The 23,684-nt window shown below is 44.5% G+C and overlaps 1 protein-coding gene across 2 annotated transcripts; it reads right to left on the bottom strand.

Annotated features, from left to right (window-relative positions):
* Positions 1 to 337: 337 nt before the first annotated feature.
* On the bottom strand, positions 338 to 22,371 carry TACC3 (transforming acidic coiled-coil containing protein 3). Of its 2 annotated transcripts, none has more exons than XM_083150660.1 (16): positions 22,128 to 22,371; positions 20,469 to 20,631; positions 20,142 to 20,287; positions 16,941 to 18,281; positions 14,884 to 14,944; positions 12,799 to 12,982; positions 9,760 to 9,818; positions 9,452 to 9,576; positions 9,270 to 9,378; positions 8,818 to 8,964; positions 6,893 to 6,969; positions 6,499 to 6,542; positions 2,034 to 2,194; positions 1,176 to 1,282; positions 907 to 1,027; positions 338 to 510 (listed from the first exon to the last, which is right to left on the bottom strand). In XM_083150660.1, the coding sequence occupies exons 2-16, from the start codon at positions 20,628 to 20,630 to the stop codon at positions 445 to 447; spliced, it is 2,910 nt and encodes a 969-aa protein (XP_083006786.1). In that variant the 5' UTR covers position 20,631; positions 22,128 to 22,371; the 3' UTR covers positions 338 to 444. The 2 variants fall into 2 exon arrangements, with proteins under 2 accessions (XP_083006786.1, XP_083006697.1); XM_083150571.1 differs by having other exon boundaries at positions 22,160 to 22,370.
* Positions 22,372 to 23,684: the final 1,313 nt, after the last annotated feature.

Here is a 23,684-nt window from a genome sequence, read left to right as displayed (position 1 = left end):
CCTCCAGCTTTGGTGAAAATACAAGTTCTATCATGCTTTGCCACAGTATTGCTAAAACTATGACAAGGCATGCTGGGATGTGTAGTTTCACAACAGTGCCACTGTTTGGACACACATTTGCAGTCCAAATTTGGTTTCAATTAATTATAAAAAAAAATAATTTGTTTTTCAAAAATGGTCTACATTGAATGTTGAATGATATTAATGGATCTTATTTTAAAGTGGCTCACCATTGGATTTGCTCCTAGCGCTAGGGCTGTAGAGCCTGACTAGACGTTGGACCTGAAAGGGTTAATAGTTACATAATGGCCACAGGTACTAAGAACAACATTAGCAATAAATTAAAATGTTCTATTTATTAGTTGTTAACATATAAAAGACACACACAAGACTCAACATAACGGGGGAGACCACATGTATAAAGTGCTGTACACAGGAGGAGGCTCAATATTTCTCCATCTTTAAGATCAAGTCATCGCAGATTTTTGTCAGTTCGTCATTTTCTTTTCCCTGAAATGAGAAATAGGAGGTTTATATTGTGGTGTTCAGGCCGGCTGCACTCATTACACCCCATAACCTGAGCCGCCCAGCATGAAGGCCGCTGTAGAGGTGACTGCCATATTTAGAGGCCAAGTGTGCACCAATCCCATACATATGGTAGCATAGAGTACATTGCGCTACATGAATGACAATGCAGGGGAGATTTACCATTACAGGTGTTCAAATGCTGACAGCTTATAAACACATTACCCCCATAGCCCTGTGACTAACATGCTAGTCACAGAGTATGGGATATGGAACAGGCACAACTGGGAGCACCAATGATCACTTATCCCCTGAGCATAGAACAAGTGCACTGCGTGGTAACCCCACAGAGCAGTAACTATTATAATAGGGAACACTCACTTTTTGCTCCAGGGAGCGTTCCAGTGACTGCGTCTTCATTTGCTCCTTACGGAGAGAGGCCTGTAGGGCCCCCACCTCACCCTTGGCCTTACTTCTTACTTGGGCAATTTCTTCGTTTGCTCTGAGGAAAAAAATAAATAAAAAAATAAGGCATCACTGCAGGGAACAGTCAGTCGAATTTCATTTGTAGCGACTATCCACATTGCCCCCAAACCACACACTACATTCCCGGGACATTTGGGTCAGAATCTTTTTATCCCATGTGTTACCGATTGAGCTTCTCTTCCGCGTGAGCCTTCAGTGCTTGGTAGCGCTGTTCCTCCTTTTTAATCCGTGCAAGATAATCTTCCACGCACATCTTCAGGGCTTCCTCATTCTGGGAAGATCACAATGACATTTAGCCTTCAAGTTTACTCCATATTCTCTAATAAGCAAATTTATATCACTTAAAGTACATGGTGATCGCTTTACAAAAAAATAAAAAAATAATGGAATGCGCTTTTCTTTGAAGATGAACAGGTTTGCATGGAAATATGCCTGAAGGAACGACTTGCGTGCGCCGAAACTGTACCAACAGACACGAGCAGGTGCACCATACAGCCATTAGTATTTCATAATGATAGGAACCCATCGGATGGCTAATTTAGGCCAAAAACCTCATATATGATCTTTAATTACATTTATTAAAATGGATTTATGGTGCACCTACTTCATTTCTATGTTGTAGTACCAAGTCTCTGCTAGGTAGCACATCCCTTTATAAGTAGCTAGGCTGTGGCAGTACAGAGCCCCTCCCCTTATTATATAATTACCATAGAACCCTAGCATAGAGCATTGACAATAAGGGTGTATACACACTGGCCGATGTAAGCACCGAGAACTTCCCCAGTGTTCTGGATGAAATACGTGGTGCATACACATTGAGCAATTTGAAGAAAAACAAAAAGAGATCTAGCAAACAAAAAGGGCCAAAATGAACGATATTGGTCAATAAAAATCATTGCCCAAGAGCCAGCAATCCACATACTACACAAGTGCTATGTTCAGGTATAGCCACCCCCATGTACTTTTATTTATAACTTCCAATATCATACACCATATAGGGAGATGTATTAAGTGACACTTACCTTGCGGTACCCATCTAGAACATCTCTCTGCTTCTCGAACCTTTTGAAGAGCTCAGAGAAGGAGTTCTCCATGGAGTTTAGGTCTATCTGCACCTGCTGCTTCTCCTGTAGGACCTTCTGAACCTCTTGTTTGGCAGTTTCTTTGTGTTTTTGTGAATCCTCTGAAGAACAAAAAAAATGTAGCTGCATAAAATAAATTGCAGGACTCCTTACCACCGCTATGCAAACTGGATCATGTAAAGCATAAAAAAGAGACCGGAAGAGGGGACCAAGCTCCTGGTTAAGGACCAGCAAGTACAGTTAGTGTTGCAGTATAAGTACCATACTTCCCACTGTGGCTCCGTAGTATGAAGGTCCTAGTATTTATTTTATTGTACAAGAGATCTGCTTCTGGCAGCTTTTTCCCCAGCAACACCCCAGAGAATAATCACTTCCACCAGCTATTGGAGTTCCACGTGCAGACATCACATCAGCCTAACAATCTTTCACCACTATCTCCATCTAAGCGTTTCCATTCATAGCAACTAGCTCCCCCAACAAGGAGTATAATGTAAAGCACACAAGCCAGGTACACACTAATCAGTGCTCAGGGCGGCCAGACAGTAACTGGCTCAAGTAGATCATGTACAAGCAGGAGCACTTGAACTCAGATGAACTCCAACAATGGTCAGATGGTTTAGGTCAGTGGTTCTCAACCTCGGGCCTAAGGACCCCACACAGTGCATGTTTTGCAGGTCTCCTCACAGAGTCACAAGCGACATAAGCTCCACCTGTGGATCTTTTAAAATGTGTAATGGTGCATACACACTGTACAATTTTGTTGAAAGACATTTCCATTGAACCCAGGGTCCTGGACGAAAGATAGTGACCAATGAGGATGCGCATACCCACCAGTTCAACAAGATTGTTAGTCAACTGTGCATGCAGCTCAATTTGGATATCTTTCAAAAACATCTTTCGTCCAAGTCAAAGGAAATGTCTTTAAACAAAATTGGTCAAAAACATTGTACAGTGTGTATGCACCGTAAGTCAATAAGGAGTACATCCTGTGCACATGCTGGGTGACCTAGAAAAGGCACTACAGGGGGACATGATATGCAACAGGCACTACAGGGGGACATGATATGTAACAGGCACTACAGGGGGACATGATATGTAACAGGAACTACAGGGGGACGTGATATGTAACAGGAACTACAGGGGGACATGATATGTAACAGGCACTACAGGGGGACATGATATGTAACAGGCACTACAGGGGGACAGGATATGCAACAGGCACTACAGGGGGACAGGATATGCAACAGGCACTACAGGGGGACATGATATGCAACAGGCACTACAGGGGGACATGATATGCAACAGGCACTACAGGGGGACATGATATGCAACAGGCACTACAGGGGGACATGATATGCAACAGAATGCCAAGCAATCATTTTCTTGCACGTATTAGTGCCAAATTTAGTACCCGAGAGTACACAAACTTTGTTTCATGTTTTGAAACCTTGTTTTATGCACCAATAAAATATATTTGTGTTTGTACAACATAAAAATGTAAGATACATCATTGAAATATTAAAATATTCTGAAAGTCGGAATAATCAGTTATCCAAAATTCTTCTGGTCCCCAGCATTTTGGATAAGGGATACTCAACCCGTACCAGGAATTGCTCAGTGTGTACACGAGACTGAATTATTAATTTAAAATCAGCGTTTATTTGGTATGGTGTTCCAAGTTTAAGGTTATTGTAGATTTAAGAAGAAAAATCAGAATTTGTTTGCATGCATTTAAAAAAAAAAAAAAAAATCATAACACTAAAAAAGGTATTGGGTGAATTAGCTGCAAAGGGTGCACGTTGCCATTGCATTAAAATGCAGAAAAAGGCAGCGCATTTCACACCCTATTTGGTATCGAGCAGTTTTGAAGGAGTCCAGGCTTCTGTAAAAATGCAGCTGGTGCCGTGCTAACTGAACATTGGGGCCAATTGGAGGGGGGGGGGGGAGGAGAGAGACAACACAAGTTTTTGGTTCTTCTAATACGACAATATTGTAAAAGAAACTTTGTTTTACAGCCAACTCCCAACATGCAAATTTGGGTACTTGTTTCCTAGCACGGCGTCCATCGTATACCACTACTTAAAAAGGTATGCGATGGGAACCAATTTTAGGGTTTTAAGAGCTGCAATGTACAATTTTAATATTGCATGCTATTACAATGGCATGCGATGCGACCCAATTTTTAATTGTACAGCCACCCTGATGGGTGATTACTATGTTAAATGCACCCCCATTGTTAACGCCACCCCCACTATCAACGCCACCCTGTAGCGTGGCGAGGGGCAGCGGTACGCGTCCTCCGACCTTTTCGTACCCCCACTATCCACGTCGGCGTGGAGGTGATTTTATATAGTGTGGCGAGCCACCGAGCCCGAAGCGTGGAGAGCGCAGCGAGCCCCGCAGAATACATGTGAAGTAATCCGCGTCCCCTCGCCACGCTTTGGTTTGACGTTGATAGTGGGGGTGGCGTTAACAATGGGGGTGCATTTAAAATAGTAATCACCCATCAGGGTGGCTGTACAATTAAAAATCGGATCTGATCGCATGTGATGCGATCAGATCGATACGATGGCATGAGATAAAAATCGTGGGGCCGTGCTAGGAAACAAATACCCAAATTTGTATGTACATAGATCTGGGGAACTTATTTTGGAATTTGTGCATATACAGATAAAAAAAAAAATTCAACTCTTTTGATCCATTACTTAACCCCTTCACGACATTGCCTTTTAAGGTAATTTTTTTTTTTTTTTTCCTCCTTGTGTTCAAATAAGCGTAACTTTTTTAATTTTCCGGCTATATAGACACATGAGGGCTTTTTTTTTGCGGGACAAGTTGTACTTTCTAATGGTACCATTTACTATACCGTATAATATTCTGGGGAATCAGGAAATAATTCAATGTGGGGTAAAAAAAAAAAAAAACGCAATTTCACAATTTTGCGCTGGTTACGGTTTTTTTGGAGTTCATAGTTCGTTTAAAATGATGGGTTATCTTTATTCTATGGGTCGTTACGATTCCGGTAATACCAAACTTATATAGTTTTCGTTACATTTTACCACTAAAAAAAAAAATAGAAAATGTTACGGTTTTTCGAATTTGCGTCGCGTCGCCATGTTCTGCGGCTTATAACTTTTTTATTTTTCCACCTACGGACCTGGGTGAGGGCTCATTTTTTGCGGGCTGAAGTGTACTTTTTAATTAATACCATTATGGGATATGGGCGACTTTCTGATCTCTTTTAGCTATTTTTTTTTGGGTAGGCGATGCGACCAAAAAGCGTAGTTTTGGCGTTGGGGATTATTTTCCGTTTACGCCTTTAACCGTGCGGGATAACTAATGTTATATTTTAATAGATCGGACTTTTAGGAACGCGGCGATACCAAATATGTTTATTTTTTTTATTATTTATTTATTTTTATTTGGGAAATGGGGAAAGGGGGGTGATTTGAACTTTTAATATTTTATTATTTTTTTTTTATTTTTAAACTTTATTTTTTTTTTTTTTTTACTTTTACTACAAGGCCCCCTAGTGTACTTGACCACTAGGGGGCGCGATCGCCTGTACTAGGTTCAGCCATAGAGCTCTATGGCTGAACGTAGTGATTTTTTTCACTTCCTATTACATCCTGCCTGAGGCAGGATGTAATAGGTATGAATACACGGACAGCACAGGGGTCTACATTAGACCCCTGGCTACCATGGCAACCGATCGGCACCCTCCGATTGCGCTGCGGGGGGCCCCGATCGGCGCCGGAGGGGGGCGCCCCCCCTCCGATCAGCTATTTAAGCACTGCGGGCGCTTTGCCCGCGGTGCTTAAAGGGTTAAACGGCCGCGATCGGCGAACTCGCCGCTCGTGGCCGTGAGAGCAGGGACATGGCTGTAATATACAGCCATTACCTGCTCTCTATCAAGCCAGCTCACTCCGTGAGCTGGCTTGATTCACCCCCAACCGACATATGACGTATATATACGTCATATGTCGTGAAGGGGTTAAACGAGAGCCCGGCGACTTCTATAAAAACTAAAAGTGGTGCAGTATAACATTTGGGGGTAGCCTTAAAACACATTTGTAAGGCTACACTTTTGCATCTCTATTGGTACAAGATACGTCTGCAAGCATCTCTGGGACCCCATGCACCAACACTACCCGGGTCTCAAAAACAAGGCCCTTCTTTGATATTTGCAAGTAACATCCAAACATCCCAATTATACAAAACAAGCTTCACCTGGAACCCAAACAAATTCTTCAGGGGTGACCGTGGACAGATTATTCTGCCATTTAACACAGATGCCATACATGCTTGCAGAGGGACATTATAGACGGTTCTCTTCCTAGGAAAGATCTTTATCTCAACCAGACATTGTACCAGAATACATTTTAGGGAAAAACCAAATATTTACCCAGCAGTTGTGTGATTGTACTTTCATATTCAGAAACAATTTTCCTATAGAAGAAACAGACAGACAGTTAGCCAACAAGTCAGAAAAAAAAAAAAAAATCACAGGAGTGGGAGACAATGTATATTAAGAGAATGTATAGGAAAATATTTGAAACCGCCAACAGAGGCTAGTGACTGAGCAGGTGTAATGTAAGCACCAAAACTGCTGTGGGAGAGTCTCTGGTCCTTATATGACCCACAGGGGTGGGCCTACTGCTAAGAGAGTCTCTGCATCTCCAACAGTCACCGACAGGCTTTTAGAAGGCCTGAAATCACCTTAATAAAAGTGATACAACAAACCCGAACCCCTCTATGTAAACCAGGCGCCTCCACAACAATGTGTGTTTATAACTCACCCCATTTCAACATATTCTAGATAGAGACGTTCGTGCTTTTTCTTCCATTCCAAAACCTCAAATTCTTTTTGTTGAACCTTAAGGGAAAAAAAAAAAAATTATACATACACAGACACACACACACAAAATTTGTAAACCATTAATAGATCTACACACTGTTTTAAAAATGCATTATGAGCATCGGAGGCTGAAGGATGCAAGCAAAGGGGGTTTCTTTATACTCCCAGTAACAACCCATAAACTGATTGCTATGGGACAGATATGCTTTCTATGGAGGTTGTACATGCTCTGGGGACCAAGTACATTATAATAAAGACACCCAGTAATTGTTCACGGTGTGCTTCCAGGAATAAGATAATAGATTGTGCAGATGGAGATGTGCAGATGGAGACGTTAATAAGTATGGCTGATAGACAAATGGCAGGTAACGATAATGCGATAAGTTAACAACCACTAATGCAGGAGGTTGATGAGGCATGGAAGATTTAGGGGAGGAAAGCCATAACGGAGAAAGGGAAGAATGATGGCGGTACTATGTATAAGTAAATATGGAGAGGGATTATGGAAAGGAGGATAAGGTGATGGGAGGGAGAGAATAGGAGGATGGAGGCAGAGATGGGAGCAACAAATGGATGTAAGGAGTGCCAAGAGAGTGCAGGGTCTGTATGCACAATATATTTGTAAACATATGAAAGTGTTGCCACATTTGCCTGGCTCCTTATCTGTCCAATCTTTCAGGTTGGAAGGAGGACAAAAGGAATACATAAATGTTAACCAATTTACCCAAATGATTTTGGGAGCAGATGGTTGATGGTCATTGTTTCCCATGGGTTACGTATAGCAATATGCTTCTTGGAGGTTATCCAGGTAAGCGTTAATAAACCATTACTAGAAGTCAGTTTGACACGAAGACAGCGGAGCAGTCAGGGGATGGATGTGGTACACACAGCAGCTATATGCAGTGATACCAATGCTGCACTTCCCGCAGTCTTCTGTGATCCGCTGCTGCATCTGAGCAGGGCGCCTGGAGTTTTCACATGGCAGAGGTCAGGATACACGCATCAGAAGGTGCAGGGACTGGCCAAGACTTGCCATTGGTGCAACCGCATTCACAGAGAAGCAACCGTATTCCCAAAATGCTGACAATCCTAATGTTCTTCTGCTATTCCTACCTGTGGGTAGCCACAGCATCCCTTTACCCATTCTAAATCATACGTTAACTGAAACTACACTCTCCATAGGGTAACTGGTAAGGACTGACCTTTTTTTTTTGGTACATGTGTATTATCACGGCGCCCACGATTTCCATCGTAGGGCATTGGACAACCAAAAATCGCATGCGATATGATCGCATGCGATGCGACCCGATTTTTAATTGTAAAGGCACCCAGATGCCTGATTCCTATGTTAAATGCCCCCCCCAGACCCGATTTTTGATTGTACACCCACCCTGATGGTTTAAGACTATGTTTAAATGCCCCCCATTATTAACGCCACCCCACAAACAACGCCAACCCGAAGCGTGGCGAGCGCAGCGAGGCGGTGAGGGGTGGCGGTACGCGTCCTCCGACCTTTTCATACCCCCACTATCCACGTCGGTGTGGAGTTGATTTTTTTATATAGTGTTATGATTAACCCTTTAAGGAGCCAACATTTGAGAGATGTGCAAAACATCTGCTACAAAATGCCAGCGGCGCTCACATTTGTTATATAAATTCAAATAAAACAGATTATATTTTTCTATATAAAAAAGGTAAACATAGCCGGCCATTCTGAGGAATAAATGTTTGCATGGCAATTTTCACACCTATTTTGGCAAATTCACTTTGCACTCAGAGTTAACCGTTTTCCTTTAGAGCAGATCACATATCAGACAAGCAGCATCACACTGTAGTATCAGATCTGGCAGACCACCCGGCACTTACCTCTAACCGGACGTTCTCTATAGCCGCATCCATATCTTTCTGGCTGTACTTGAGGACTTCAACAATTGCTCCCACATCGGATGGCAGCAGGAAAGGATCGGCGGCTGGGACACTGGTTGTGATGTCTGGGATTAAGGTAACAGTGTCCTATGGAATAAGGAGGTGAATACTTAGACAGGTCGGGTGTGTTTGTAACTGAACACCGCAGCAGACAACCCGCTTTCTAAACACACAGCTACTATGGTAACAGAGTTAGGGAAAGTTACTGCAGCCAAGAGGAAAGTGACAGCCACTACCTGGAGGGACATCAGCTCACTGGCTGCTTTACAAGAGTATTGCAGTAGCTTCAAACACTTAACAAGTCACCTGGGTAAACATTACAAGACAGTAGCCACAACATAGACAACAGACGCTGCCACACCTGAGGGAGATGCGACTGGTCACATACTTACAGAAACTGTGAAAGTTCCCAGAAGGTCGAGACCTTCCGGTTTCTCTTCATTTTCAAGACATGGTCGCCTAGGGCAAGCAGCTTCGTTTAAGCGTCCAAAGAGATCTGAACTGAAGTGATAAGAATCAGTTAATTCAGAGCCTTCGGTTTCTGGTAAGTATGAGCACATGGTGTGACACCTACCTGCTCTGCAGGGGCACACGTTCCGCCAACACACTGTTGGCAACAGCAGACTTCTTCGGAGACTCGCGCAGCAAAGGATCAAATTTCAGATACAGAGACTGCTTCCTCAGGGCCGACTCTTTGAACTGAGACAAAAGAAGGAGCTGGGTAAATGCCAAAGGTCCATATGTCAAAGCAGCCAGACAAATATATGGGGCAGGAGTTAAAGGACAATGGAAGGAGGAATGCAATAGAATCATATGGCATGAGACCAAAAGCAAGAAGGGGAGGGGGGGGGGAGGGAATGTAATGAATAAAATACTACTTACTGAAGTGCCACCAAAATTCTCAAGATAGTCTATTTCTATTGGCTGGCCAAATCCCTCATCTGCAAAGTAAAGTAGCAGGGAAGCAGGATTAGTATCACATGTTCTCCACAACACCCCATCCTCTAACAGGCTTCATTCGCATGCAAATGTTACACCTCAATAACTCCCAAGAGATTGTGGTATAAAAGAGTTAACGTAATTAACTTTGAGTGCCAACATCTGGGAGAGATGTTCAAAATGACCGCTAAAAAAAAAAAAAAAAAAACAATTTCCAACAGAACATTACAGCTTATTATGATGAATAAAAAAAAGTTTGCTTGGCAATTTTCACACCTATTTTGACAAATTCACTTGGCACTCAAAAGGGTTAAATAAACCACAATTAGACCATCCCAATTTGGTCGACAGCCAAAAGGAATTGTTTTATGGATTATGGTTTTTATCATGTGACCAGAATTATTGTAAACAGAAGCCCACTACCCTTTGGGCAAGTTGCCTAGCAGTCTCAACACAATTTACTGTTCTTTAATGTAGTCCATGTGGATGGTAAATCAAGCAAAAGAGGAAGACCCCCTTCAGGTACGAATGGGGCACAGAGCCTGACCTAAAAGGTTCTGCAGAGAACACAAAGAACGTGCTTAATTAATGTTTGGAAGATTTTGAAGTATGTTCTATAAGGAACAAGAAACCCCCCCCTAGAGGCTGCTTTCAATATTAAGTGTGTCCTTGGGATGGACCTACCACCTTCCCTTGCTGGGACACCAGAGGAATAGAAACCTGAACTACAGCCTATGGAAGGTGTACCACCACTAACGTGGGTCTGAGGTGCCACCACCTGGCTGCAGTCCAGTCAGGAAACACTCTATATGCAGCACAGACTGGCGTGAACATTTGCGCAGTTTGTGAGGCTAAGAATGTCAGACATCGATTACAAACAGTGTTTCTATTCAGGATCTTTGTGCACCCTAATAATGACACCATGTGCAGGAAACGGTCATTGTACAGACTATTTCGAAGTAGGTCTCTGGCATAAAACACTAATAAACTTTTAGCTCATCTGTATGTGTGAGAAGGGGACACCAGTAGTAGTAGTAGTACGTTTATTTATAAGGCGCCGCAAAGTGTCCGCAGCGCCGTACATAGCAAACAAAAAAACAAATTACAAGGTAACGTACAGGGTGTGTTGAAAGATACAGTATAAATAGGGGTATAGCTGGTAGAACTAAAATCAGCATCAGTTCAGAAGTAGGTGTCAAAATTGTCAAGGAGACTGAAGATGAAGTAGAGGAAGGGAAGAACAGGAGCACAGGTGAGGTAATGAGGTAGGGTGAGTACGTGAGGAAGGAGGGCCCTGCTCATAAGAGTTAACATACTAAAAATAGGTGGGTGGACGAACGAAATACAATAGGATAAGTAGGAACGGAGGCAGGATAGGAGGATCAAGAGGTTAGGAGGAGGGATAGGCTAGTCGAAAAAAGTGGGTTTTGAGGGAGCACTTGAAGGAGGTAAGGGAATTAGATAGCCTGATGGGTGGCGGGAGGTTGTTCCAGTGCAGGGGGGCAGCGCCTTCAGATGGCTGTATGTTCTACATCCCTCTAGTGCAAGGATACACCAGACTCATCCAACCAGAGCCTATATAACAAACTGATGCTTCACGCACAGGAGAACATTCCCTTTAGACCAGGCATGTCCAACGTTGGCCCTCCAGATGTTGTGAAACTACACATCCCAGCATGCCTTGCCATAGTTTTAGCATTCTCTAATAGCAAAACTGTGGCAATGCATCATGGGATGTGTAGTTTCACAACAGCTGGAGGGCCATAGTTTGGACATGCCTGCTTTAGACTAATAAAAAGCCCCTGCTGCACACAGACATGTAACCATATGCACATGTCTCAAAGCAACAGAGAAACCCATCCAAACACCCAAAACATTCACCACTAAATAAGCCTCCCAATTCCCTCTTCGAAACTAAATGATATTTAAGCCTAAACCAATATTGCAAGGCAAAACAGAACCTTACAACTGGTGAGAAACAGTCCAGAGTACTATCAGGGTCTACCACATGACGCCCCAACAGTCGGTGTCCCAACTGCTGGTCCTCCAAGAGGGGGGATACCGAATCACAGGAGCTATTCTCTCTTGTGGGGGTCCATGACCCTCATAGAAGTAGAATAGAACCTGTGGCAAGCGAAGAGAGCCACCAAACCCACAACGTGGCAAGCCCAAAAGGGGCTCCTTTGCGCTCGCCCCCGTCAGAGCACTGGCAGTCGGGATTCCAACGTCAGGATACGGACCATCGGGATCCCCCGGAGAACCACACCCGTTCTACCATGGCATATATTACGTTCTGCCCTAGAGAGATCCCCCTACCACAGACATACGCCAACACAGTTACTCGGTTTCTATCATAGCAGGAAACCAGTCACATATATGTGGTGTGGTACGGGTCATTATAGCACCAGTAAAAAAATAAATATAAAAAAAACTGGTCAACTTGAGTTTGTAATTTTTTGGGGTGTCTGCTGACAGGTCAGCACGGGCATTATATAAGTGTGCCATTCTCGGGCACAGTACTTTGCTGCACTCAGCACACTATTATAGTCTCGCCATATGCCCACTGGGATTGTAAAAGTACAAACAAGTCGGTAACAAAAATTTTTTTATGAAAAACTCAAGTTGACCTTGTTCATATTTTGATCATTACACTGTTTAAAAAGGTCAGCCACTATTGGTACTGTCGACCTAATGACTGCATACCATGCGGAGTGACAGGGCTACAAGCACACAATCCACTAGAGCAGTGGTTCTCAAACTTGGTCCTCGGGACACCACACAGTTCGTGTTTTCCAGGTCACCCGATAGGTGCACTCAGTACTCCCTGACATTTTAAAAGTGCCTCAGGTGAATCTAATTATTTCACTTGTGATTCTGTGAGGAGACCTGCAAAACATGCACTGTGGGGGAGGGGGGGGGGGGGGGGGAGGGGGCGGGGAGGACACATCTGGCATCACAGCTAATACGGATATATGTTCTTACAATCAGTGGCAGACATGAAGTCACACTCCTCTGCCGGTCTGAAGTCATCGAATTCCGGTGCTCCAAGGATATCGATGGGCATCGCTTTAGGTGTTGGAAACTCCAAATAGTTTTCATTGGATTGGTCATTGGCATCCAAAGTTGGCTTTTCCTCGGTGGCCGAGATCACAGCAGCATCCACAACCTGGCAACAGAATGTGCATTACATTAAGGGACATGCATGAAAATACATCAGATACAACGCTTCCCCGTGCATGGCCTGTTACCGCATGAACAGTGTCACCAAGAGCAACGATTTACAGTTTGTAATTCCATTATGCGATTTGCAGCAATTTCAGATCACAACATTGCGAGACCACGCAGAGGCCCCCTATGGAGTTTGTTAGCCCCATCAGCAAAGATCACTTAGAGACACTTAGGGCAAAAATCAAATATTTTTATCCCACCTGTTAAAGTGGTCAGAATTGTTGGAAGAGTTTCTAATGGTGGCCATACACATGCAGATTTATCTTCAGTTCTGGCTGGTTGGAACAAAAACATGGTTATGGATTAAGCAAATGACAGTTGACCATTTGCTTGGAAATGCTGGAAAACTGCCAAACTGTCACTCATCCATAACCATGTTTTTGTTCCAACCAGCCAGATCTGAAGATAAATCTTACTAGTGTATGGGCACCTTTAGGCTTACCTGAGGAGTATGTATATGCAACTTTAGTCTCATTGTATAGAACATACTATGAACATTTTATATGTAGGATCCTGTAGGCGCAGGAATAGCGCACAAAGTCATTACATGTAGGAACATGGAGGTGTCTAAAATACATGTAAAAAGGGCATTTGGAGAGGACTTAAGTAGAGTTAACTTAAGGAATACTCAGAACCTATAAGTTATGATGGATCCCAAATATTAAGTGATGAGATCAGTAGCCATAATTGTAATCTTCGGCAATCTCATTGGCTGCCATCACAAGAAGACAGCAAAATGCAGCATTCAGCATAGAAGTCACTGCAAATATTAACCTTCCTAGGGTGTTCGGGTCTTTTCTGACCCATATCGAATGCCCAAGTCTCATCCAAGGAAAGTTACAGTAACACCCTAGGAAGGTTAAGATAGTGGATGTGTTTGTCTCTTTTGTAGATTCTAGAGTCAGAGCTAATCAAGTGTTTTGTATGAACACCTGAGACTGCATTTACCGCAGATTTCTGCACACACCGAGGTGGGAGCATAAGCCCATGTAAAGTAGGGCTTCAGAGCTGGCCGCGGGTGCTGTAAATGCAGTGTTCCCAGGACAGAGCAGGACAATCTGTTTAACTGTGCTAACCTCCTGCATTAGGAGGCAAGAAAAGGGCCAACAACGGATGAAGGAGGCGACTGCTAAATTCCCCCCAAAGGTAGCAGCTGCGATGGTTTTGCAGAAAGGAAGCTTGAAGTTTGTCCTGTGCAACGCCAGGTAACTGATGGTAAGGCAGACTGTCAAGCTACATCACCAGGGTAAGTGGACAATCCATTCAAAGTTCATGAAGACCAGAGGTACACAAATTATGTCCTCAAGTACAACTATGGCAAGGCATGCTGGGACTTGTAGTTTAACAGCTGGAGGGCCACCCTTTGGACATGCCTGAAAAGGCTTAGGGACAGGGTTACAGTAGGGTTTAGCTACCTGCCAATCTATAGCAAATCTGTTAGGCTTGGGCCATACAGAGTTGTGGCCGGATCCTGCAGTACAGGACCCAGCCACTGCCGACCGGATTTCAAGGGGAACACAGAGCGTCAGCCTCACTGTTTGGATACGTATGTATGTATCCTGAAGCCGGTAGTACCGACAGTCTGCCCAACTGCAGCATGCTGTGGTAGGACCCATCGTTTGCGGTCTCGCTTCGTATGTGTGGGCGGCCGCATAGGAGCCTCTGCGCAGGCCTCTTCCAACCAAGTGGGTCCAGCTGAATGGGACTCGGTTGGCCACTATGTGACCCCAGCCTTAGAATGCTGGTACACGTGGCACAAGTAATGTATCCCCGATAAGTAGAAGTGCCTGGGGGCTTAACATTCCCATATGATTAGAGTAAGTGCTTGCAGTTCCTCACCTTGTGTTCCTGTACGATCTCAGCCGGCTTCTGCTCCACGACATCAGCTTGTGGCACTTCCCTTTAGCAAAGCACAAGATGTAGAAATAAGAAGTTTGCCACTCATGGAGCATATAATACACTAGGCCAGAGGTTCTCAAAGCACCCGAACAGTTCAGGTTTCCAGTATATCCGTGGTTCAGCACAGACTGTTAAACCAGACTGACTGAGGTACTAATTATCCAAGCATGGATATACTTAAACCTGGACCGTTGGGGTGCCGTGAGGGCAGCGTATGATAACCTCTGCATTAGACAATAACTTTGTATCACAAATACATCAGTGGTTCCAACCTGGGGTACACCAGTTCCACTGACAGTTCAAGTTCTCCAGGTCACCCAACCGATGCACTGTGTATCACCAACGGTCATATTTTAAAAAAGGAGGACCCAAGAAGGGTGTGGGGGGGGGGGAATACAAGAACTGGTCCACATGCAATGCAGCGTGTGGATTAAATGTGCCGCCCGCACAGCCGCCTGAATAAATAAAAGGATTTGATTTGGAGGGTACACTCAAAACTAAGACAGACACTCTGGTGTCTTAGCTTTGTGTGTTCCCTGTAGGTGGAAGAGGGCGGGCAGCTGACATCCCGTGAAGTCAGCTGTCTTTCCGCACCCCGGCACTCTAGTTTCCATGGGAATGCCCATGAAACGCTCGCCATTGCCATGGGCACAGCCGTTCACCATCCCGCCCGCACCGGTGGATGCGAACGGGATGGTGAACTCCCCGTGGCCGCTTGCACCCAGCATTTGTACATGTGCAGAAATGCACACAAGGAAAAAATTGCTTCCCCGTGCGAACGCGCAGGGTAGCGTGTAAACCAGAAAAAGGCCCTTAAGGCTTCATACATCTGGCTTGGGGTGGGGGAATTGTCAAAATGGAGGGAGCCTTCTGCATAAATTGAATTTCAGCGGCTTCTAAGTGATTAAAGAGTGCACTCTTAAGGTGCCCATACACTAGTAAGATTTATCTTCAGATCTGGCTGGTTGGAACAAAAACATGGTTATGGATGAGTGACAGTTTGTCAGTTTTCCAGCATTTCCAAGCAAATGGTCATCTGTCATTTGCTCTCATCCATAACCATGTTTTTGCTCCAACCAAACAGATCTGCAGATAAATCTCCGTGTGTATGGCCACCTTTACAGAAACCCAAGATTAAGATCCCAGCAAAAATCAGCCTATGCGGATATAAAAGTAAATATTATACACTAGTGCTAACTACAGAAGAGAGAAGACACGACCTCACTGTCCCCTAAATGTATGGATCTATACAGGTGTTAAGGAGAGTTATGGTAGACCTACCTTAGGTTAACTCTTTCTTCTGGTTCCATGGTAACCACAGGGTGACATTGGGGTCCTCTGGATCCACCTACAACCCCGATGTCACCCTGTGGGAACCATGGAACCTGAAGAAGAAATTTTATTTTTGAGCTGACCTCTATTACTAAAAATCGGTAGAGATAATATACTGTTTCTGACTGGAATCAAGTGGATCACCATCAGGAATCATGAGCTCTTGAAAATAGAGACCCCGGGGATCTCTGGGAGACAGCTATGCAACTTTTGGGACAACAGCATCATCCCTAATTGTTCAATGAGATACATACCAGACTGTTCTTGAAGTACCACAGCAGAGAGTGACACCACTGGCAGGAAGTGGGAACTACAAGGATTTTACAAGAAGCAGGGAGCTAGAATGAACACTAGGTGATGGATTACAATCAGTCACCTCAGCCAGAACTCCGATCTGAGCCATTACCAGCACATATTTTTGGGGAGATTTACAACCTCTAAAGTTTAGAGAAGTGGTCAAGCCATCAGTAACAAATCCACTTTTAGCATATATCAAGTACATTCTATAAAATTATAGGTAGAAGTTGATTGGGTGCTGCGGACAACTTGACCACTTTACAACTCTATACATATCCCCGTTGGCTCCATTAGCATGTTATCTGGAATGCAGCTTCAGCAAGAACCACAAAACCTGTTCCATATATAAGCAGAGAGGTAGTACTCACTTTTCGTGGAGCTCGGATTGTAATGCTTTTTCACCATCAGTCTCTGCGCCCGACATGCTTGCGGCATCTAGTTTAGGTGGATTGTCCTCTTTCGCCATACTTGGTGCCTCTCTGACAGGCTCTGAGACTGGAGTACCACCAAGCTTCGATCCACCGCTACCAAAGGGATTAAAACTGGGATCATCAAATTTATCCCAGTCAAAGTTGTAGGAAGCTTTGGGGACAAGGATCTCGTCTTCTGGGGCTTTTGGCGCCTCTTGCTCCATTGGTTTTGTTGCCGTAGGCTCCTGGGCCACAGGCTTCTTTTTTAGTACTGGTTTGACACCAAGTTTCTTTCCCAGTTTTCTAGGTGGTGGTTTTTGCACGGGAGCATCGCCATCAAAACCAAATTCCAGTTTCACTGGTTCAGCTTTAGCCACGTTCTCGTCAGAAACCGGTTTTATTGGAGAATTTTGTAGCTTTGACCCACCAGTAGTAAGTGGATCATTCACCTCCGTTTTACCAGAATCAAAATCCAACTTTGCTGGTTCAGCTGTAACCAATTTGTCAACTTCCAAAACCGGTTTTACTGGAGAGTTTTGCAGCTTTGACCCACCAGTAGTAAATGGATCAATCGCATCAAATTCCAGATTTGCTGGTTCTGGTTTAACCGCATTGGAGTCCTCTGCGCCAATGTTTTTGGGGGAGTTTTGAAGCTTTGAGCCGCCGGTATTAAATGGATCAATCGTATCAAATTGATCAGGATCAAATTTGTAGGATCCTGTTTTAATTGGGGGAGAAAGCGGAACTTGTGAGTGCAAGACTTCAGCCTCTCCACTGGTGGAGTCCACAACCTCATCTGTGGTATTGCCATTTGTGGTACAAGCCTCCGCCAAGGCTGGAACAAGCTTCTCTTCTAGATCATTACCTGCTGGCAGGTCTGATGTTTTTTCTAGGACGACATTGGATTCTGCAGTCATAGGAATAGTGTCATCTAAAGCAGATTTATTGGAAATATTGGAAGTATCACTCCCTGTGTAAAACTGTACGGTAACTGGAGAATCTATAGAGGGTGGGTGAGCCTTCATCAACGCCACATCCTCACATGCAGGTACAGTAACAGGTTCTTCCTCCAATAAGTTCTGACCTTCCAAGTCAGCCAGTGGCTCAGGGGAGTTTGTTGGGACAGTGTCCAGTTTTACTGGAGAATTCTGCATTTTATTAGTGCTTTTAAATGGATTGATCTCGTTAATTTGATCAAAGTCTATAGTATACGCGCCCGTGCTCTGCTCTGTGGTGTCATCACCAGGGACGGTTGTGGGTTCACATGTGACAACGTTTGTTGTCCCCTCTGGATTAAGACTGATCAATAAAAAGGGAAAGGAAGAGCAGAAATAGTATTATTAAGTCTACAACATGGAGGTAGAGTGACAAATCCACTAAAAATTTAACATTTGCCAGCTAATACCCCTTTCCCACTGCAGCTCTTAAACTGTAAATTAGTTTTTAGTTTTTTAGCCTTTTTAAGCGGGTAGAGTTGCAGTGGGAAAGCTTCAGGGTGCTTTACCCGTTTAACAAATACCTGTATTTGTTAAACGGGTAAAAAGCAGGGTCCTACACTTTTTTTGGCAATGGGAAAGTGTCTTAAACAGTATTTAAGATCCCACACTAGTCTTCTCCCTCCCCTAGTACACCGCAGCTGGTGGCCCTTACCAGGGGAGGGGGGTACCAGCTTCAAGGTACCAGGGAAGGGGGGGTTCCCTGGTACCCCCCTCCCCTGGTACCTGTCAGATCTATCCGGGGCAGCATGGTAGGCAGCGGGCGTGCCAGGGGTCCTAGTCCGCAGGTCCGGGTCTGATGCATGAAAGCATGATGCAGGAGGAGGCTGCAGCTCGTGCACAGACAGCGGGGGAACTGGGGATCCGGGCAGGTCCATGCTCAAGAGGAGCAAGCGGAGGAAGCGGGTCTATTAGGAGATTGTCATTTCATTGGCGGGGTCCCTGCCGCGAATGGTAAGTAGTGGAGCCGCTCATTAAATATGCACAAATTTAATTTGCGGTGCATTACATATGTAGTGATCGTAACCCACTAGTTCCCATTTGCGGCAGGGAACCCCCCACCGATGAAATGACAATCTCCTAATGGACCAGCTTCCTCCTCCTGAGCACGGACCTGCCCAGATCCCCAGTGCCCCCGCTGTCTGTGCACCAGCTGCAGCCTCCTCCTGCATGAGGCTTTCATGCATCAGTGGGGGACCTGCTGACTAGGAGCCCTGGCACACCGCTGGATTGCTGCCAGGTACCAGGGGAGGGGGGCAGGACAGATACCAGGGGACAGGTGGTATATTACTGGCGAATTACCATTTTTGTACCTTTCAAAATGGGTTCAATGTGAATGGTACAAAAACAGTAATTAACCAGTAATATACAGTTTACAACATGCAGTGGGAAAGGAGTTGCAGGCTCAGACCTGTTTTAAAGTCCCATTTAACAATACCGCGTCTTTACCCGTTTCTGCAGTGGAAAAGCAGCATTACAGTATGGAATGAGCTAATTACAAATAGATCTGTTACATTCAACATGTCCTACACCCCCAAAGAGGGTATACGCATGTAGTACAGGTTAAAGATTCCTTATCCAAAACGCTCATGAGCAGAAGTATTTTGGATAAAGGATTATTCCGTATTTTATATTTTAATTAGGTACCTTGCATTTAAGTTGTATAAAAAACTTAATACACAAATATATTTTATTTGTGCATGAAACAAGGTTTCAAATCATGAAACAAAGGGTCTGATTCAGACAGGTTCGCTAGGCTGCGTATACAGTATGTGTACTATCCCAGGCACTGAATTTGAAGCAATAATTATTTTGCACATGTTTAGCAAAAACATATCACGCCCCCAGCAGCGCCAGTTACATATCACGCCCCCAGCAGCGCCAGTTACATATCACGCCCCCAGCAGCGCCAGTTACATATCACGCCCCCAGCAGCGCCAGTTACATATCACGCCCCCAGCAGCGCCAGTTACATATCACGCCCCCAGCAGCGCCAGTTACATATCACGCCCCCAGCAGCGCCAGTTACATATCACGCCCCCTAATGGTTTATGGATAAGGGATAGTCAACCTGTATATTCTAAGCAAGACCATGAGAGAAACACAGTAACAAACCCAAATGCCCAGTAAAAGTAATGGTCCATCCATTAAAGCAGCGTCTTACCAAGAAGTGTCAGACAGCGTGAGGTGAAGCTGCTCCAGCGCCAGGGCACAGTCATCCAGAGTGAAGCCGCTCTGTGGTTTTCCAGTAATGCTGGGAGTTACAATCTTGCGAGTCTGAGGATCCCTCATTGGGGTCTGGAAACTTACCTAGAAGGCAGAGTTACAAGTTCACTCCCGGAAACTCATGCATGCACGCCAGATAATAGTTTCCTGTCAGCCTGGAATAGCTACACAGTGCAGACCCTTGTCAAATACACTGTGTTTCTACTACACACTAACAAACAGAACTTGGATGACAATATAGGAACCTGGCAGGACACAAAAGTACCTTGGAGCTCTTCACAAGAGCTTTGGGCGGCAGATTGTCTTTCTGAGACGGACGTAGTATGGAGGGTCTGCCGGTGGGCTGAGGAGTAGTAAACAGGAAGTCACACGACTCAGCTGCTATGTCATTGCGGAGATTCTCATCAATAAAGACTTGCAGACTCATTCTAAAAAGCCGAGAACAAGTATTGTGTGTAAGCCAGGGCTGCTGTGTGACACATCATGGAAATCCAGCAGGATGTACACAACAGAAAGAGAAATGCATGGAAAGTTACACTATAAGCAGATAATAAACATCCACACAAAGATTTTCAGTTATATGGAAGTTGTTTCAATTACTGATTAAAGAAAATAAATAAAATCCCCCATTATGTGCGTTACAATTTCGTCATGCACGTCTATTATTACTGCTAGGCCTTTTAGCACTTCCGCAGTTCACATTCCAACATCAGTAATAATGTAAACTGAACACAAATTATACCTCTTTCCTGAAGTCTAAATTTCAGAAGATAAACTTTACCTTACATAAGCGGTGTAGAAATTAGATGACATTTTAAACAATATGGAAAAACAACCAGTCCTAATATCACTGTCGTGTTTCTCATCTAGTGAGTATGAACTATATTGTTATTATCGATGTGGGCTACCCCAAGTCGTTAGCAATGTCCTCCTTATACGCAGCTCAGGCTGAGGATATAGTCCACCATACAGCTGGATTTGGCCACAGATATCTTTTGTAAAAAGGCTCAGTGTGTATGCACTGATCAGGAGGTCAATGAAAATGTATTTATTACCAGTCATTTATATAGCGCACACACACACACACACACACATTCCACAGCACTTTACAGAGAATATTTTTGAGCACGCACATCAGCCCTTGTCCCAGTGGAACTTACTATCTATATTCCCTACCACAGGTACATGCACACATTCTAGGGTTAATTTTGTTAGCAGCCAATTAACCTACCAGTATATCATTTTTGGGATTGTGGGAGGAAACCCACACAAGCAATGGGGGGGGGGGGAATAGACAAACTCTGCACAGTTAGGGCATAGTGGCAATTAAACACACATGTCCTCAGTGCTGAGGCAGCAATGCTAACCATTACACCATACATGCTGCCCCAAATCCTGAATGACATTGTATTGTTTGCAGTGTCATCTAATGTGTACCCAGCTTTACTTCTAATTGCATAGTTTTTGTATTTTTTTTTTAAAGCACCACAAAACAAAAAACAAATGTGCATAAAGCCACAGCACACCTGTGTTTACATTACAAAGTAAGTACACAGAAAGCCATTCTGTGGACAGCAACAGACATAAAACCAAGGTGCCACTGACCACCATTTATTGTAATGAGGGTGGCCACATGCAGCATATGGTGGGGAAGGTGGGTAGCACAACCACAGAAACACCAGAATGGAAGGGAGGAAGGGGGGGGGGGGGTCAGGCCCACGGAAGGAGTACTTGGGACCCAACCACGGGGGGGGGGGGGGGGGGGGTGTTAGCCACAGGCACTAGAAAACCTTAAGTGGGGCAGGTATGGGCAGAATATTCCTGCCACTGTGTGACTACAGATCCCACCACACACTTCAGTATAGCGGCTGATAGGACGTGTAGCCTGTATCTGCCCCCTGACGCTATCAAGCCGGATACTCACAGGCAGCACACGGGTGACCGGCCTGGCCTTACCTTACTGGCGAGCTCGGGCTTCCCGTACGCGCTATATATACTGTACACACACCGCCGCCGCCTCACACTGCGACCGCTCCGCTTCTACTGTTTGAATCACGACAGCTCGCGGCAGAGAGCCAATCGCAGGCTAGAGCGGCTGGCAACGTCACCACGCTGATATACGAACCGACCAATCGCAAAGTGGGACAGAGGGAGGGCGAGCCCGTGTTTGGCACCACTGACTCGGGGACGCGCCCGGTGGTAGTTATGCGCATGCGCAATCGGAGTCGATGTCTCCTCTTCTTTCTCAGATGGCTATCGGTGTGTTCAATACCAGTGGCTGCCACATTGATGTCGTAGCTGTCAGTACCATCGATGGTCATCAAATCACTGTATAACAGGACACCATCGATTGACACCCCTGTAATCTTTCTGGGAACGGCTCGTTTATTCTGTGCCATCGATGTATCATTCTGCATCGGACATAAACCAACGGTGATTGAGCGTTAACGATGTTCGATGGTCTTCCCTACTCTTGTCTTTCCCCCTATTTTGTGATCAGTATTCAGTAGTAGTACTACTAGTAGTAGAGCATGTTGTGTGACACTGAAGCAAGAAATACATTGCAGACGTTTCCCTATCTTAAGGAATTCATTCAGATTTTTCCCCTGGAACTTTATTATTAAATATTGATGTAATATATATTTTATTATAGCGCTCAGTGTTAACAGTTTGCAATAACAAGGAATCGCTGATCTCTAAACTGTATCATATCTGAGTCTCAGGGTCTGACTGTTGTTTTATGAAAAGGTATCTTTAGAATCAGCATCAGCTTTATTGGCCAGGTACACTTGCATATACTAGGAATAGATTTGGATTGTTGTGCAACAGCCAGGAAGGTAACAAGTAACAGTACAGGTATGTATATACACAGTGCCAGATTAAGCCTTCGGGGGGCCCGGGGCACCTTAGACAGGGGGGCCCCCTTGCACTTGTCATTACTGGCCGCAAACTGCATGGGGGAATATTACACTGTCAAAACACAGAGTAAAGGCAGTATAAACTTGGTCAATGGGTAACTTCAGGGGATATATATATATATACATACATACATAAATACATACATACATACATACATACATACATACATACATACATACATACATACATACCACATGAAAAGCCTGTGTTTGTCCCTCTGTACCTTACTCTGTAGGAGACCTCACAGTCCCAGAGCTGCCTCTGATTAAAAACCCTCCCATGACTAGGCTGCTGTTATCCATGGGCCTGAGAAGCATGTAATGAGCTCCACCAATCAGAGCTCAGCACAAACGTCTCAGCCTCTGCCCTCTGGTACAAACTGTCATGGGACTTAGTCAACTCTCAGTAATGCACTGCACACTTGGCTCCCAATGCTCAGCACCATTAATCATTGTCACATTGGCAGATAGGTGAAGCTGCTGCACTACCCCACTCCCATGCCCAAAACCTTTAGCAAAAAAAAAAATGTATATTTTTTTTGAAAAATACATGCCAACCACAG

This window comes from Crinia signifera, chromosome 1 (assembly GCF_055691185.1).
Source record: "Crinia signifera chromosome 1, ASM5569118v1, whole genome shotgun sequence".
Lineage (NCBI taxonomy): Eukaryota > Metazoa > Chordata > Amphibia > Anura > Myobatrachidae > Crinia > Crinia signifera.
Note: the sequence above shows the minus strand (reverse complement) of the source record. Positions and strands in the feature narration are given on the sequence as shown.